General features: G+C 47.9%; 1 protein-coding gene and 1 long non-coding RNA gene across 2 annotated transcripts; one reads left to right on the forward strand and one right to left on the reverse strand.

The window, feature by feature from the left end:
- Positions 1-8,529: 8,529 nt before the first annotated feature.
- On the reverse strand, positions 8,530-12,410 carry LOC117013680 (uncharacterized). The gene is made up of 3 exons (XR_004421364.1): positions 12,313-12,410; positions 10,291-10,463; positions 8,530-9,889 (listed from the first exon to the last, which is right to left on the reverse strand). It is a non-coding gene; the product is annotated as an uncharacterized LOC117013680 (long non-coding RNA).
- A 202-nt stretch (positions 12,411-12,612) lies between these two features.
- EIF1 (eukaryotic translation initiation factor 1) lies at positions 12,613-15,243 on the forward strand. Its single transcript, XM_033091633.1, has 4 exons — positions 12,613-12,805; positions 13,518-13,681; positions 13,807-13,908; positions 14,389-15,243. Exons 1-4 carry the CDS (start codon positions 12,775-12,777, stop codon positions 14,431-14,433), a joined length of 342 nt encoding a protein of 113 aa, XP_032947524.1. The 5' UTR covers positions 12,613-12,774; the 3' UTR covers positions 14,434-15,243.
- The last annotated feature ends 579 nt before the right edge of the window (positions 15,244-15,822 follow it).

Genomic DNA, 15,822 nt, shown 5'->3' on the forward strand with positions numbered 1-15,822 from the left:
GGGACTTTATCTAGATCAGGGGTCACCCTCCCCAAGAGCGAAGAATGGTTTTTACCTTTTTAAGTAGTGTTTTGTTTTTTTTAAATAAGAACAATATTGCGTGACGTGGAAAAATTGCATGAAATTCAAATTTCAGCGTCCACAAATAACGACTTACTGGAACATGGCCACACCCATTTGTCCATGGGTTGTTTCACACTTGAAGGACAAAGCTGAGTATTTGCGACCGAGGCCATACGGCCAGCCAGCAATACCTAAAACATTTACCATCTGGCCTTTTATAGAAAAATTTGCCTTTAAAGACTGGACCATACTAACGACAAAGAATGAGGGTGCCACAATTCAGATCTACTCCTACTCTTGGTGGGCCTGACCCCGACTCCCTAGTCCAGCTGGTAAACCTGACCCGCCTCACCCGCGCACCTGGCAGAGCAGCAGCGTCCCCTGCGGGCAGTCAGGGGCTAGCAAGCTCGCTCTGAGCTCCGATTCTTAGCTTCTGCCGCCATCTGGTGGCCTTCCTCGGAAGTGCAGCCAGGGGCCCAAACTGGGTGGGGTCTGAGAAAGGACAAGGCCGCTGCACAGACCAACGCGCAATCCAGTCTAGGTCGGGATTGAAGCCCCCAAAACTAGCGTCCACTGAAAATGCTTCACCTTGTCCCTGCTTGTTGTTTTATGGGTAAGAATACATGTGCCAATGTCCAGCTGGGTGCCAGGAGATGCTCTGAATCTCCAATACCTGGGGAGTTGAACAAAAACATTAACTGCTGCCAGAGGGTGACAGGAGGGGATTTGAAGTTCTACTGACCCACGTGTCGTCCCCGCCCCCGCGCCATGCATTTGACTTTGAATGCTTCCTTCATTGTTTCTTACTGTCATTCATTATTCGCTCATTCCTTTAATACACTTTTCTTCAACACCAAGCAAGGTACTGTGCTGGACTGCTGGCTGCTGGAGAAACTCCTGAGAGCAGACAGTGTGGTCCTGCCACATGGAGCTGATAGTCTAGTGGGAGAAACTATTACCCAATCATTGCAGTAAGATGCCATCAGGCACCTACAGGAGGAGCAGAGAAGCCTAAAACAAGCAGCATACAAGGCGACCTGACCTTGTTGGGCATCTGGGAAGGCTTCAAGCGGCCTGCAGAATGGATGAGTTAGCCAGACCAAGAGGGATCAGGCATGTGCAAAGGCCCAGAGGTGGGGAGCATGCCCAGAAAGTGGCCAAAAGAAGGACTGAGAGCCAAGAACACAGAGGGTGCTGGCGAGAGTGGGCAAGACGAGGCTGGAGGGAGAAGTGACTGTACCAGGCAGAGCCTCTGGTGCTGGGTGAATGCACCAGGTTCAACAGGGACCCATCACAAGCTCTGGGGAGTGGCAGGCATGTCTACTCCTTAGGCTCCCCCATCCTATCTATGACTGGGCAGCTCTGGTTGCTAGAAAGTTCCCCATTCTGGGATGAAGTCAGCCACCCTGTAACACGGACTCCTGTCCCCCTTGGGGCATGCACAGGTGGAGTCGCTTCCCTGCCCGCCTGACAGTCCCTCACCCCATCACAGTCTCCCTGGCTGTTCCCTGGCAGAGGCAGTCTCAGGCCAGTGGGAGGGCATTCTGGAACCAGGCTCTCGGTGCAAATCCCAGCTCATCCTTTCACTGGCTGTGTGACCTTAGGCCCAGTACTTAACTTCTCTGAACCTCAATTCTCTCCTCTGTAAAAGACACATAACACTGCTCACCTCAGGGTTGGTACCCATGAGAGAGATAGATGGTGGTGGGAAGTACTCGACTCCTCAGTGCTCCCCCAGTAGCCTGGGCTGACCTCGGTCATTTGGATCCTGGGTGTTCATTATCAGGGTATGCTCCTCCCAGTACAGTGCCTGACATTTGATGGGTGCTTAATGTGATGAATTAATGACTGATTACTGTGACGATTACAGGCAAACCCACAATAGCCACTAGGTACACAGGCCAACAATTGCAAATGGTGACAAACCCCACAGCTCCCCAACCTAGCCAGCAGTACCCTCACCCCCATCGCATGCCATGCAAACATGCAGAGGCCCACAACTCTGGAAGGAAAATCCAGAGGGATAGGAGCTGGAGGAAACCCGACAGGGCCCTGCGTTCGCGGCGCCCTCTGCTGGGCAGGCCGTCTGCTCCCCTCACCGGTCCTCCTTCCCGCACCTGGAGGAGCCCCGCCAGGGAGAAAGGCTCAACCTGGGGGCGCTCCCGCCGCTTCTCCACACACCCTCCCGCCCAAGGAAGCCCCGAACCATCCCTGACCCTCCAAGGACATCTTTGTCCTTCCTTTCTCCTGTCTCCTGCTCCCTTGGCAAATCGTCAAAGGCAGGGATATTGTTATTATTATTATTAATTACTGCTACTACTGCCACTATTATTACTACTGCCAGTACCACCACTGACTGGGCACTTGTCATTTGTCAGGCCCTCTTACCTCCCAACCTCCCACCACCCAGGAAATGCAGCCCCTCCCTCCACAGGTGGGCAGCTGCCTCCAGGCTGAGGAGGCACTCACTCAAGGCCACAGGGCAGGAATTTCAAGAAACCTGGTGTTTTTCATCTGCCTGGATGGGGCCCCTCCGGCCTCAATTAAGGCGATAAGTGGGCCTTGAGAGGGCGGCAGGACCATCTGTAGCCCCAGGAACCCCATCTCGCCCCTCTTCTGGACCACACAGGATCCCAGAAAGGGAGAGAATGTGGTGAACATCAGCTTATTAGTACAACCATCATTTTGCCTTCAGGAAAACCGCAGGGGGTGCTGGGAGAGGACAGGAAGATGAATATTCACGGGCAGTTACCCCAGTTGGACTCTGTGAGGGCCCTTTCCTGGTACACCAACACTTGCCCACGGCAGCAGTGCAGAACCGGGACCCAAGGCAGCCAACTCCCTGCCCACTCAGTGCTCTTTGCACCCCACCTTGGTCTGTCCTGGAAAAGGGACCACAGAGGGGACCTTGGGAGGGGGCGGCTCAGGAAACACACGCACACACTCACTACAGGCCGCCAGCTGGTGCCCCCACCCTAGAAAGAGAACCCTCCTCCACACACCTTGAGGGGACCCGGTTACCTGTTAGGACTTTGGCCGCTGGGAAGGTCAATGGAAGGTGGGACCTCACCTGGGTCCCAAAGCCCGGTCTATGCTGCCATCTTGTGGCCACAGAAGGAAGTGCGCCTGTTCTGCACCTGTGTGTTCGGCCAGAAATGCGAAGTAACACTTGGGTTGAGTGAAAGTGGACGCTGTGCTGGGGTTGCGAGGGATGTAGAAAGGAACAAGGCATAGCCCCTGCCCTGAAGGAGCTTTCAGTCCGGCAAGGTGGCCACTAACTTACATGATCCAAAACTCAACTCAGTGCCAGATACCCACCAGAATGGGTCATGAAAACAGTTCCAAAAGATGGAGGGAGCATGCGCTTAGAGGAGGCTGGGGAAAGGCTTGCAGGTAGCATGTGATGTTGAAGCTGGGCCTTAAAGGGCAGGTAGGATTTGGGGCAAGCAAAGATGAAAGAAGGTGCTCCAGGTGGAGGGACCACCCTGAGCAATGGCACAGAGGCAGGAAAACATTGGTTCTAAGGAATCCAGTTTGTCCCAAGTTTAGGTCAGATGTAAAGAGTGGAAGAAAAGGTCATTTGGGAGCCTAACAGGCTATTGTTTGAGTGCCAGTCTAGGGAGTTTGAACTTAAATCCTTAGGCAATGGGGAGCCAGCAAAGGTCTTTGAGCAAGGGCAGAGCTTGACCAGGCGTCTTTTCCGGAAAAGAGCATAATAGCTGCAGGGAGGGGAGGGAACAGGGCAAAAGGGAGACATTTCGGAGCAACAGAGGAGGTACTGGGGAAAGAGAAGGAGGAAGGATATATGGTGCTAAAGGAAGAACTGCTGGCAGAGCCAGGCGAGTCAGGCCAAGCAGAAGACAAGGACGTCAGTTTGAGTTGCTATCAGGACATCCAGGTGAAGACGCCCTTCAGGCAACTAGAAATAATCATCAAAGTGAAAGCAGCAGCAATAGCTCACATGTGTACAGACTTTGTAGTCAATGAAGCATTTTAACGCATGCACACCTTTGACTGGCCCCTACTATGTGCCAGGCCCTGTGCTAAATGGTTTGGGATACATGAGTAAATGGTGTTAGGTTCCAGTGGGGGAGAGAGATGTTAACTAACAGCTGGAATAAATGAGTGAATTACATGGTGTACTAGAAGGTGCTGTCGGGGACAAAGGAGCAGCGATTTAGGGAAAAGCATGTGGAAGGACTGGACCAGGGCTGCAATTTAAAATAGAAGTCAAGAAAGGCCTCAGTACAAAGGAGCCATTTAAGTAAAACCTTGAGATGGAAGGGTAGCAGGATGTGCCACCCCAAAATATGCTACTTTGGGGTGGTGATTGTTTTGAGCATTAGACACATGAAAAACAGCAAATGCAAAGAGAGCCTTTCTCTAAATTCCCCTTATCTACCTAAAGACAGATTCCCCAAAAGGAGCTCAGCTGTTGTAAATTCCCCTCCCCAGGAGGGACTTTTATCAAGGGGAAAGATTGACTCCTGTCATAGGATAGGAGACTAGAAGCCTGTACCACATGCAAATATGGTCACAATTCTCTACCCCCCAGCTATTCTTCTACAGGCCCATTTATCTTTCCCAAAACTCTTTCCCCTAAGTGGTCTATATATATTCCCCCTTCCTTTCCCCATTATGACGGTATTTCAGCCTGAATTCTAAACCACCTCTGGGAGTTACTTGCTTTTCCTGGGTATCTCCCATGTATACGTGAGGTATACGTGTTAATAAACTGTTTCTTTCTCTTGTTAATCTGTCTTTTATCACAGGGGTCTCAGCCAAGAACTTAGAAGGGTGGAGGGAAAACTATGCCTTCCTCCCCTACGACACTTTGGGAAAGAAAGGCATGTGACTATCTAGGAGAAGCTTCCAGACCCCCAAAGTGGGAGAATTTCTGGCATGTTCTAGACCCAGCAAGGGAGGTGCTGTGGCTGGAGTGGGGGTGGGAGGTAGAGTACTTGGGATGAGCTGAGAGAGGTCACAGGGATTGATCACAGGAGGCCTCAGAAAATATGAGATTGGCAAAGGCCAGGAGGGCCATGTCAGGCTATTGCAGTCATCCAGTCCGCAGATAATGGTGGGAGTGGTGAGCTGTGGTCCGATGCCTGATACACTGTGCAGAGAGGCCCAGGGTTTCCTAACCCTTTGCGTGTCAGGCAGGAGAGAAGATAAGCGTCAAGGGTGCTGTCTCCATGGAGATGAAGCTGCCATCAGCCACCACGGGAAGGCTGTGGTTTGGGTGTGTAGGGGAGATTACGAGCTCAGTCTAGGGCCGGCTAAGTTTGGGGTGTGTATTAAATTTTACAGTGGGGGTACATGTGTGTTAATTTCATCCAACCTAGTTGGTAACGACATGCCCACCTGCATTAGCATGTGTATTTTATTGTGGAAAAATATACGTAACATAAATGGACTGTTTAAACCATTTTAGGTGTACATTTCAGTGGCTTTAAGTACATTCACATTGTTGTGCAACCATCACCACCATCCATCTGCAGAACCTTTTCATCTTCCCAAACCCTGTACCTACCAAACAGGAATTCCTCGTCTCTCGTCCTCCAGGCCCTAGCAACCACCATTCCACTTTCTGTTTCTAAGACCTGGATCACTCTAAGTACCTCTTGTAAGTGGAGGTACTGTACTTTGTATTTTTGTGTCTGGCTTATTTCACTCAGCATAATGTCTTCTGGGTTATTCCATGTTGTAGCAGGTGTCAGAATGTCATTCCTTTTCACGGTTGAGTAATATTCCATTGTTTTGATATACCACATTTTCGTTGTTGGTTGGTTTGTCCATTCATCCTCCCATGGATTTTTGGTCTTTTTCCACTTTTTGGTTTTTCGGAATAATGCTACTATGAACATGGGTGGACAAATATCTATTCATGTCCCCACTTTCAATTCTTTTGGATATATACCCAGAAGTGGAATTGTGGATCATATGGCAATTCTGTGTTTAGTTTTTTGAGAAATTGCTGTATTATTTCCCAACCCTGTATGTTTTTCCCCCACTTTTACACAGGAGGGAACTGAGAATAAGACAGGTGAAGGATCTCATAGGGCATAGCAGAACCCTGAGCCAAGGACTCGTGCCCCAAAGATGTGTCTGGTTCACTGGGCTATTGTGATTCTGACATTCCATTTAGAGGGCAACCTGGAAACAGAAACTCATGAGAACTGAACTGAACCGAGATACCAATTTAGGAGTCATCTTCATAGATCTGGTGGGGAATGAGGTTGCCGCAGAAGTAGGAAAAAGAGAGCAAGAAGCAGAAGTTTGGGGCCTTGTAAGAGTCCAGAAAAAGATGGGGAGCCCACAGAGACATCTAGACAAAAGAAAATTACATGGCCATTAAAAATGTTGTAATTCTGTTTATCAACACAGAAAGAGGCTCAAACTACATATTTGTCACTCTTTTATTATGGGTCAGAACCAGCTGATAACAAACACGCCCATCTCATAATAACCCCATGTGACCTGGGGCAGAGCTGAGCAAACCCAGGTGTGCCTCCTTTCCCAAGTGGTAAGAATGGCACCTTCATTCACTGAGAACTTCTCTGTGGGGGTGTGGGGGGGCACTATACCAGTCATTTCCATACATGGGTGCTAGCTCCCAAACAAGGAATGTGAGCAATATCACACTGATTTGACTTTCTTTAAATCAAGTTCAATCCTGTGCCAGTTAATATCCCCCCCAAGCTGCCCAGAAATCCAATGTTGAGTGTGACAGGAGCTCCAGCATTCCCCAGGATTCTCTCTAGGTCACAGGGTTGTCTGTAGCACCAGAGCTTCAGGGAGGCCATTTGGACCAGATCATCCATTTGCCCTGGTTACCATGGAGACACCTATTTCCCCAGAGGATGCAACCCCTTCCTGGCAAGGGATTCTGCTATTTCCATGCCAAGTGTGGGGCCCTGGCGAATCTTATCAAGGCCAAGGGTCCCCAGGTGTCCCACACAGCCATGCCCTTGCCACATCCCAAGGAGATCACATGGAGAGGCTCCCACCTCTGTCCGATCCCCACTCCGAGGGGCTTGCTCATATCCCCTGCTGCTCTCGGAGCCCCTCTCTCTCCCTTTGCCTCTAGGAATTTGGCATAATCTATTTAGTGATTTGATATTGTTACATTTTTATCCTGTCACACATACAGAGGGTGCCAAAAAAATGTATACACATTTTAAGAAAGGGGAAAAAACTACTAAAATTGTAATAGTCAGTATATGCCGATAACAAAAGATGAATACAAGTCATGTGTATACATTTTTTTGGCACCCCCGATAGTCTCCTTTTTAAATCCTCTTTTTAAAAAGCCAAAGGCAATAATTATCCCCTTGCACAGATGAGAACATGGAAGGTGGGAGAGACTGAGCCATCCAGGCAGGAAGAGGTGGAGGTAATACTCAGGTTCAGGTACCCCAGGGCCTGTGCTCTCTGCCCTGCCCCTGGCTGCTGGGGCCAGGGGCTCAGAACTAGGAGCACCGTCATGACGAAGACAGAATTAACAGCAGGCACAGATGTCACTTGCAGACAAATTCATCCTGGCTCTATCATTATTCCAAAAGCTCCCAGGGCTGGAACAACCTCCACACTGGACAGGGAACTCCTGTAGACCCTCCTTCAAAATGCTCCCAACCTAGGAGCACAGAACTTTGGATTTTAGACCCGGGAAAGACCTTAGAAAGTACCCAGTTGTCCTTTCATGGGAGATGAAAGGAGATGAAATAGAGCCCTGAGAGGTGGACAGGCTGACCAATGTGGCTTACCCAGGGCCACCTGCCCTGCCCTGCACCAGGAGGCCAGGTGCAGCAGTTCCCCTTGGAGCCCAGAGTCGGACCTCGGAGAAAGAATTTTTCTCAATCCTCTGCCCAGGACTCTCCACGAGGGTGGCAGAAGTCACAGCTTAGAGCCATTCCTAGGACCTGAGCACCCCCAATGTACATCCACATGTTCACTCAGCAAGCACTGAGCACCCACTGTGCGCCAGGTACCTACCGCACATACGCAGTACAGTTCACAGCCGACTGGGGAGACCAACAAGGGCAGGTGCTGGGCCAAATTCATGTATATCAAGGTAAGAACAGCCAAGCCTGTAGAGAATTTTTATAAGAGTTTATCTGAGCCAGATTGATGACATTGCCAGGAAGCAAGATCTCAGATGCTCTGGAGAGGGACAGTTTTGCAGTTCCTCTTACACATTTGGAATTAAGAAGGGAGCATAAAGTGGGAGAAAGCAGTGCAGGGAAATCTCTATGATCGGATTACAGGATAGCTAACAAGATTAGGTGCACCCTTGAGGGTGGTTACATCTCCAAGGGGTCTGAAAACCAGCACTACTCTGGCATTTCAAAGGGGTGCTAACCGGGTACATAAGCACAATGGACAAGGCTTACTTAAGGCAAAGATAAACCTTTTACTAAAGAAGTTATAGGCCTGGGGCATGACTACCCACCATGACCTGCCCAGTTAGGAATTTAGGATCAGATCACCCTGTGAAGTAACTTTCAGTCACTGAACTTATCAGGTTTATTACACAGCCCCTTTTTCGTTCACATGAGTGTGCAACTTGTGTTGTTACACAGGGTTCTGTGCTTAGAAGGTCCTGTGCTTGGTTTAATGCCCTGCTGTCACCATCTTTAAATCATTAACCATTTTTTGAGCAAAAGGACTCACATTTTCATTGTGTACTGGGCCCAGCAAATTGCATAGCCAGTCCAAGGCACAGGCAAGTAAAATGCAGTGTGATAAATGTCCAAATAGTAACGGCACAGAGCAGGGCTCCAAACACAATCTTCTCAGAAAAATAGACAGCCCCAGCTGAGTCCTGAAGGATGACTGAGAGATGCCAAGTGAAGATGTTAACAAAAATTCCAAAGGAAATTAAAAGAGAGTTTTATTCATATATGATTTGCAAATCAAGGACATAGCCCTCAATATGAACCAAAGACATGTTCCAAAATGGAGGGGATCGGGCTAGGTTTTGATCGGCAAAAGTTACAAGGAGTTGTTGATCAAAGAGATGGGTTGCTATGGGAAACAAGATCACAAAGTTAACCATTCGTTTTCTGATTGGTGGGGGCAACTGGACTTTTCAATGGTAGGCTGACTCAGCAGTGGTCAGCAAGTGGGGCTGTGATCTAGGAACGACAGGTGACATCTGATTAGGCATTTATCAATGTCCTAGTTCCAGTTCAAGCTTGTAAAACTAAAGCTATGGGGTTACTTAACGACAGAAATTAAAGAGCACAGAGAGACTGTTGGTTCTACAGGCAGTTTCCAAGTCATGCTCTGTACATAGTCTCAGAGTTCAAACTGCAAAAACCCCAATGTTGAGCCACAAATCATGATAGTAAAGTTCTTACACATCTCAAAAAGGAGGAAAGAATGTACCAAGCAAAGGGAGACAAACACCCTGAGATGAGAAAATCCAAATGCTTCACAGAACCATGATGGCATAGAATGTGGAGACTGGTGAAACACCACAAGCCTGACAGGAGAACTAGGACCAAGAAGAGCTAAGATAATTCCGAAGAACAAACTGGAAGGGCTTATCCTGTTGGACATCAAGACTTCATGGAAAGCTCCTATAATTAAGAGAGTGTGGCTTTGAGATAAACAGACCAGTGAAACAGAACAGAGACTCCAAAAATGAACTCACACATAGACAGAAACTCAATTATGATAGAGAAGGCATGATGAATCAGTGGGGCAAAGGTGCATTGCATTGGGCAGGCCCGGTGGCTCAGGCGGTTGGACGTCCATGCTCCTAACGCCGAAGGTTGCCTGTTCGACTCCCACAAGGGATGGTGGGCTGTGCCCCCTGCAACTAAGAGTGAAAGGACAACAACTTGACTTGGAAAAAGTCCTGGAAGTACACACTGTTCCCCAATAAAGTCCTGTTCCCCTTCCCCAATAAATAAAAAAAAAGAAAAGATGCATTGCATTATTCAATAAATGGTGCTGGGATAATTGGTTATCCATATAAGGGGGGGAAATTAGACCCTTTGTCACACCACATGCAAAAATAAATTTTAGGTGGCTTAAAGACCTAAGAGTGAAAAGCAAAGCTTTAAAACTCTTATAGGGAAATACAGTATATCTTTACAAACTCGAGGCAGAGAAAGGATTTCTTTAACATGACGCAGGATCTTTTCCTAAAAAGTAACACTGATAAACTAGACCTCATTATTGTTTTAAATTTTCATATAGCAAAACATGTGTGCACACCTGGAAGGATAGCTCTGCTTCATTCACTCTGTTTCCCCAAACCCCTTTCAAGCAGAGTCATGTCTGTGAGTGTAGAGGTTCCCAGGCGGAGGGCAGGTTAGGTCCTCAGCTTCTGGGACTGGAATAGAATCGAGACTGGGATGCCATGACTTCCAGCCATGCTTCCTCCCTTCCTGATATCAAGGAAGCGAAATTATTAATCAAAAGATTACTTAGTAAATACAGATGCAAAACAATCAAGTCCATCTAGATTTTCTTCTCTCAGAGTTTTCAATGGGCAGACTCTCGCTTTGCAGTCCATGGGACTATTGCACAATTTTTTGTTTGGCTTGCACAGTGGGGCAAATTGTCAAAAAATTCAATTTATTGGCAGTATTTAAAAATCAAGAGGTTTTTTTTGTGTGTGAACATCTAGATTTCCAGGTTCCTTGAAAAAGGTCTAACACAATGGGCTACAGGTGGATAGTCAATGGCAGCCCCCAGCTAACTCTCAGCCCCGCCCCCACCACATCCCATGACGTCACATTTTGCTATCTGCACTGCTTAATCTTACCTACCTGGCCCTAGGAGGCCCTGGTGTCTAAAACCACTTTCTTTACCCCTGCAACTGAGAGCATTTCAATTAACAAATTGAAAGAACAAGAAAAGTTGACTGTTTTGAAGGAAATAGTTCATCTACTACCTGGGAAGGCTCTACCCCACACAATTTTTATGACACAAAGCTCACCCTTGGGAATTCTTTTCCAACGCCCAGAATCAGTTACTCTCCCTTGAGCTCATGTCATTAGACCATTCTTTCCTTAGATTATCTAAATGATAAATTTAGAGATTAACCCATTTTTAGGTTAGACTAATCTGATAACTTAGATATCATTATGATATATTAATCTAAATGATAAAATTAAGGTTGTCAAAATACAGAGGGTGCCAAAAAAATGTATGCACATTTTAAGAAAGGAAAAAAACCATTAAAATTGTAATACTCAATATATACCGATAACAAAAGGTGAATACAAGTCACGTTTGACTTCTGCAATTACAAGCGTCCAGACACTTCTGATTACAGCAAACTGCTGCTTGAGCAACGTTGACCAAAGTGTCCACTTGTATACATTGTTTTCGGCACCCCCAGTATATATATAATAAACACAGCCACTTTAAAATGGAGCTGGAGCTGCCATGCCACAGGAACTGCCTTGCACCTTGGAATGTTACACTACCTCAAACCTTGGAATGTTAAAACAGGACAAAATAACCTTTGGGCTGGGCCTAGGGCAACATTGTGTTCCAAAAAACTGTTTGCAAAGATAACAAAAGAGCAGTTATTATGACTACTGGACTGAAAATTAAATACGCTGTATAAAATTGACATCACTATAACAGAAGGAAGAAATGCCTTTCTTCTATTGCTGTAATTCCTCATAAACACCCATTGCTTTTGTTTCATAATTAGAACATCATTTGGGCTTCTGCCTGAATTAATGATTCCTAAATGGTTATTCTTATTGAGCTCAATAAATGCTTGTTGCCTCTCACTTTGAAAGGCATTTTTATTTTTAGGTTAACAAAGTTTTGGTTATGTTATTGTATGTTGATTCAAATGCTGCCCTAGGGGCTGCTGGATGGCTCAGTTGGTTAGAGCACGAGTTCACAACAAGGTTGGCAGCTCAATTCCCACATGGGATGGTGAGCGGCGCCCCCTGCAACTAAAGATTGAAAATGGCAACTGGACTTCAGCTGAGCAGGGCCCTCCACAACTAGATTGAAGAATCAATGACTTGGAGCTGATGGGTCCTGGAGAAACACACTATTCCCCAATAAAATTAAAATAAATATTTTTTTTAAATGCCACCCTAAACCTGTAAAGAAAGAGTTAAGTGGATAACCGGGTGGGTATGTGATACTGGGAATTGCTCCTGTTTCGAAGGCTCAGCCTCTAAATCCTAAGGACTTCAAATCTACCCCATAAAAGTCCCTTCTGGAGCAGGTGAGCTGCAACAGGGTCAAGAAGAGGGAACATACCAGAGAACATATAATGCGCAGGCGCAACAGATACCTCCGCCAGTTGTCTGCGCCGCTGACCCCTTCCTCCCGCACGGCGCAGGCGCCTAGACGGACCAAGCTTTCCCTCCCCCTCCCAGCTCTCCCCAAGTCAGAGGACGCCCTACCGCAGCACTTAGGGCCGGCGCATGCGCCGTGCCGCGTTTCGTCCCGGGACCAATTGGAAGCGGCGACGCCTGGGCGCTGGGGACACGACGCTATGGGCGGGGTCGGGACGTGAGGACAGCGCGCTGGCGTCACAGGGGAGCCTATATAAGTGAATACAGGCACCGCCCCTCCGCCCCAGTCACTGAGCCGCCGCCGAGGACTCAGCAATCTCCCCCTTGAGCCCCCTCGCTTCCCGACGCTCCGTCCCCCCTGCCCGCCTTCTCCTGCCGCCGCCTTCCGCAGGCCGTTTCCACCGAGGAAAAGGAATCGTATCGTATGTCCGCTATCCAGAACCTCCACTCTTTCGGTAAGCTGCGGAAAGGTCCCGCCGGGAAAAAGGCCCGGGTGGGGCGGCGGGGAGGTCTGGGCCCAGAGCCTGGGCCCGGAAAGCTGCCAAGCGCTCCGGGCCTTCGTAAGTTTGACGGAGGGAAGATGTCGGGCCACGCAGGCGGTGGGGACGGGCCTGGGCCCTGGGGTCGGCCCCTGATTGTGACCGGAAAGACAGGACGAGAGGTCAGCCCTTGGGCGGGCCTGGCGTCTCGGGTGGCGCATTTACTAATGGCTCCAGGGCCACTGCGGGCCACACCCGCCCCCTCCCGCCACCCTTGCGTCACGTCCGCTACGTCACCGCCGTTGTCGCGGAGCTGGGAGGGGTAGGCGGCACCAGCCCTAAGTGACAAACGCGCGCGCCAATGGGGCTGGAAGTTGGCCCCGCCTCGGAGGTCGGGTTCCGGCCGGTTGCATCAGCCGGGTGGGGCGCTGCCTGCCAGCCTTGGCTCCCCCAACACGTGATCGGCTTCCGAGGGCGGGCCCGGGGCAGGAGGCCCAGGCTTTCAACCGGGCTGGGGAGGCCGTCTGTCCCAGACTGACCTGTTCGGGGAGAGCCGGCAAAGAACATACCTGATCTGACCAGGGCTTGGCGATTTCCGTATTAGTTTCTGCATGCACAAAAGATTCAGGGGGAGGGTTGACAGTGGCTTCTGAGCCACACCGGCTCTAAACTTGACCTTTCTTCCTAGACCCCTTTGCTGATGCAAGTAAGGGTGATGATCTGCTTCCTGCTGGCACTGAGGATTATATCCATATAAGAATTCAACAGAGAAACGGCAGGAAGACCCTTACTACTGTCCAAGGGATCGCTGATGATTACGATAAAAAGAAACTAGTGAAGGCCTTTAAGAAGGTAGGTCTTAATTGTAGGGAATGCACATTTAAGGTGCCCACATGGGGCTGCTGTGTTGTATTATTTTCCCGAATGGGATTATTAGTGTTGTTGCTTGGCCTAATTTGCTTCCCTTGTGCTTGCAGAAATTTGCCTGCAATGGTACTGTAATTGAGCATCCAGAATATGGAGAAGTAATTCAGCTTCAGGGTGACCAGCGCAAGAACATATGCCAGTTCCTCATAGAGGTGAGTTCAGTCACTTCATGATGTATTTGAGCATCTGCCCGTGTTAATTGCAGATCCTTCCTAGTCTATTCAATTTCTGCCAGGGATGTAGATGTTTCCTTTTGAAGGTTAAGCAAAACGGTTTGAGTTTTGAAATACATGATGAATGTGTCGTATTTACAAAAACAAGGGATTTGTCTGTCGTAAGTTTACTGTTTGTATGGATCTACTTTAAAGATTGCAATTTTAAATTGCACACAGACAGGTACCAGAATAAGCAGGATGTCTGGTTGGTTGGTCCACTTGAGTGCTAGAATTCTATTATGTCATTGGCTCTTGAATGTAGTGGGTATCCTGAGAACTACTCGTAGTGGATGAGGTATGCATCTTGGCTGTTGGACTTCCCTTGCCCGGTATAGAAGCAGGAAGACAGGATTATTGGCATCAGAATCAGAGATTTTTCTATCCCTTGTTTAAAAATTTGCCCTTTTTTCTTTGCAGATTGGACTGGCTAAGGAGGACCAGCTGAAGGTTCATGGGTTTTAAGTGCTTTTGGCTCACTGAAGCTTAAGTGAGGATTTCCTTGCAATGAGTAGAATTTTCTTTCTGTCCCTTGTCACAAGTTTAAAAACCTCACAGCTTGTATAATGTAACCATTTGGGGTCTGCTTTTAACTTGGACTAGTGTAACTCCTTCATGCAATAAACTGAAAAGAGCCATGCTGTCTAGTCTGGAAGTCCCTCATTTAAACAGAGGTCAAGCAGTATGCGCCTGGCAGTGTCCAGCCTGAAACAGAGCAATAACGTGATGTTTCGGCCAAGCCCAGAGCCCCAAGATCACAGATGGCTATGTCTGGCCAGAAGTTCCTCGGCTCTCCCTCTGCAGTTCCCTGCCCTAAGAGAATGTCACCACCTGAATTCCTTCGGTGAAGCTGAGAGAGAGGATGGGGTAAGGCAGCAACGGCAACTGTACCACTAGAGGGAGCCTTCGGTGGTCAAAGATCCCTTGGTGTCTCCAACCTGACCCGGTGGGCGGAGCTTAAAGCTGCCACCTTCCCTCTAGTGAGGCGATAGGACATCTGGCTTGTCACCAAGGTCTTTTGGACCAGACATATCCTAGCTATTTGATGTCCAAACACCAGAATGTGAGGCCAACCTTCTATCAGAGTTAAACTTTTGACAAGGGAACAAATTTCAAACTGATGTCAGTTACGTAGCTAGCTGTAGAGCTTGCGACTTACTAGCAACAGCTGCCCAATGCCATGTGAAGTAAACTGATTTTTGGTTTTTTTCCCTTCAGTTTTAATGTTATGTAATGTATTTAAACCATTATTTAAATAAAACTTGTTTTCAGAAACACCTGACTTACAGATTCTATTTATATCGAATCAGTCTTGTATGTGTGAAGGAACCACAGAAGTAGACAGTGGAGGATCCGTCTGTCTACGGCTTCTCAACTGGAGCCTAAATGAAACTAGGCTAAAAAAAAACCTTTTGTGAGCTTGTTCCTCAGAAGGACAAACATGGTGTGGGACTCCATGTAATCTACAAACTCAAGAAAAGGTATGCAAGTTTGTGCTACTTCTAGGAAATAGGTCTGTAGTAGTAAGCTTGGTGGCTAAAGTGTTTGAGAAGCTAAAATTGAATGTTAGGAGGCCATCCCTTGACAAGACAATGAATAGTATATCAAGGTCTATTCTTGAGTCCACTGCGTTTCCCTGAAAATAAGACCTAGCTGGACAATCGGCTCTAATGTGTTGTTTTATTTTCAGGGAAACGGCATTAATTCTGTTAAACACAAAATACGGTAATTCCCAGCATGTGGATCATAAAGGTGCTGATTTCAGATACTGAATTACAGGCTTCAAGCTCCTAAGAAAGGTAATAAGGAGTCAACACTTGCTATTTGTTGCCAGCCTGTTTTGTAGATAAAGGT

The sequence above is a fragment of the Rhinolophus ferrumequinum genome, chromosome 21 (assembly GCF_004115265.2).
Source record: "Rhinolophus ferrumequinum isolate MPI-CBG mRhiFer1 chromosome 21, mRhiFer1_v1.p, whole genome shotgun sequence".
Lineage (NCBI taxonomy): Eukaryota > Metazoa > Chordata > Mammalia > Chiroptera > Rhinolophidae > Rhinolophus > Rhinolophus ferrumequinum.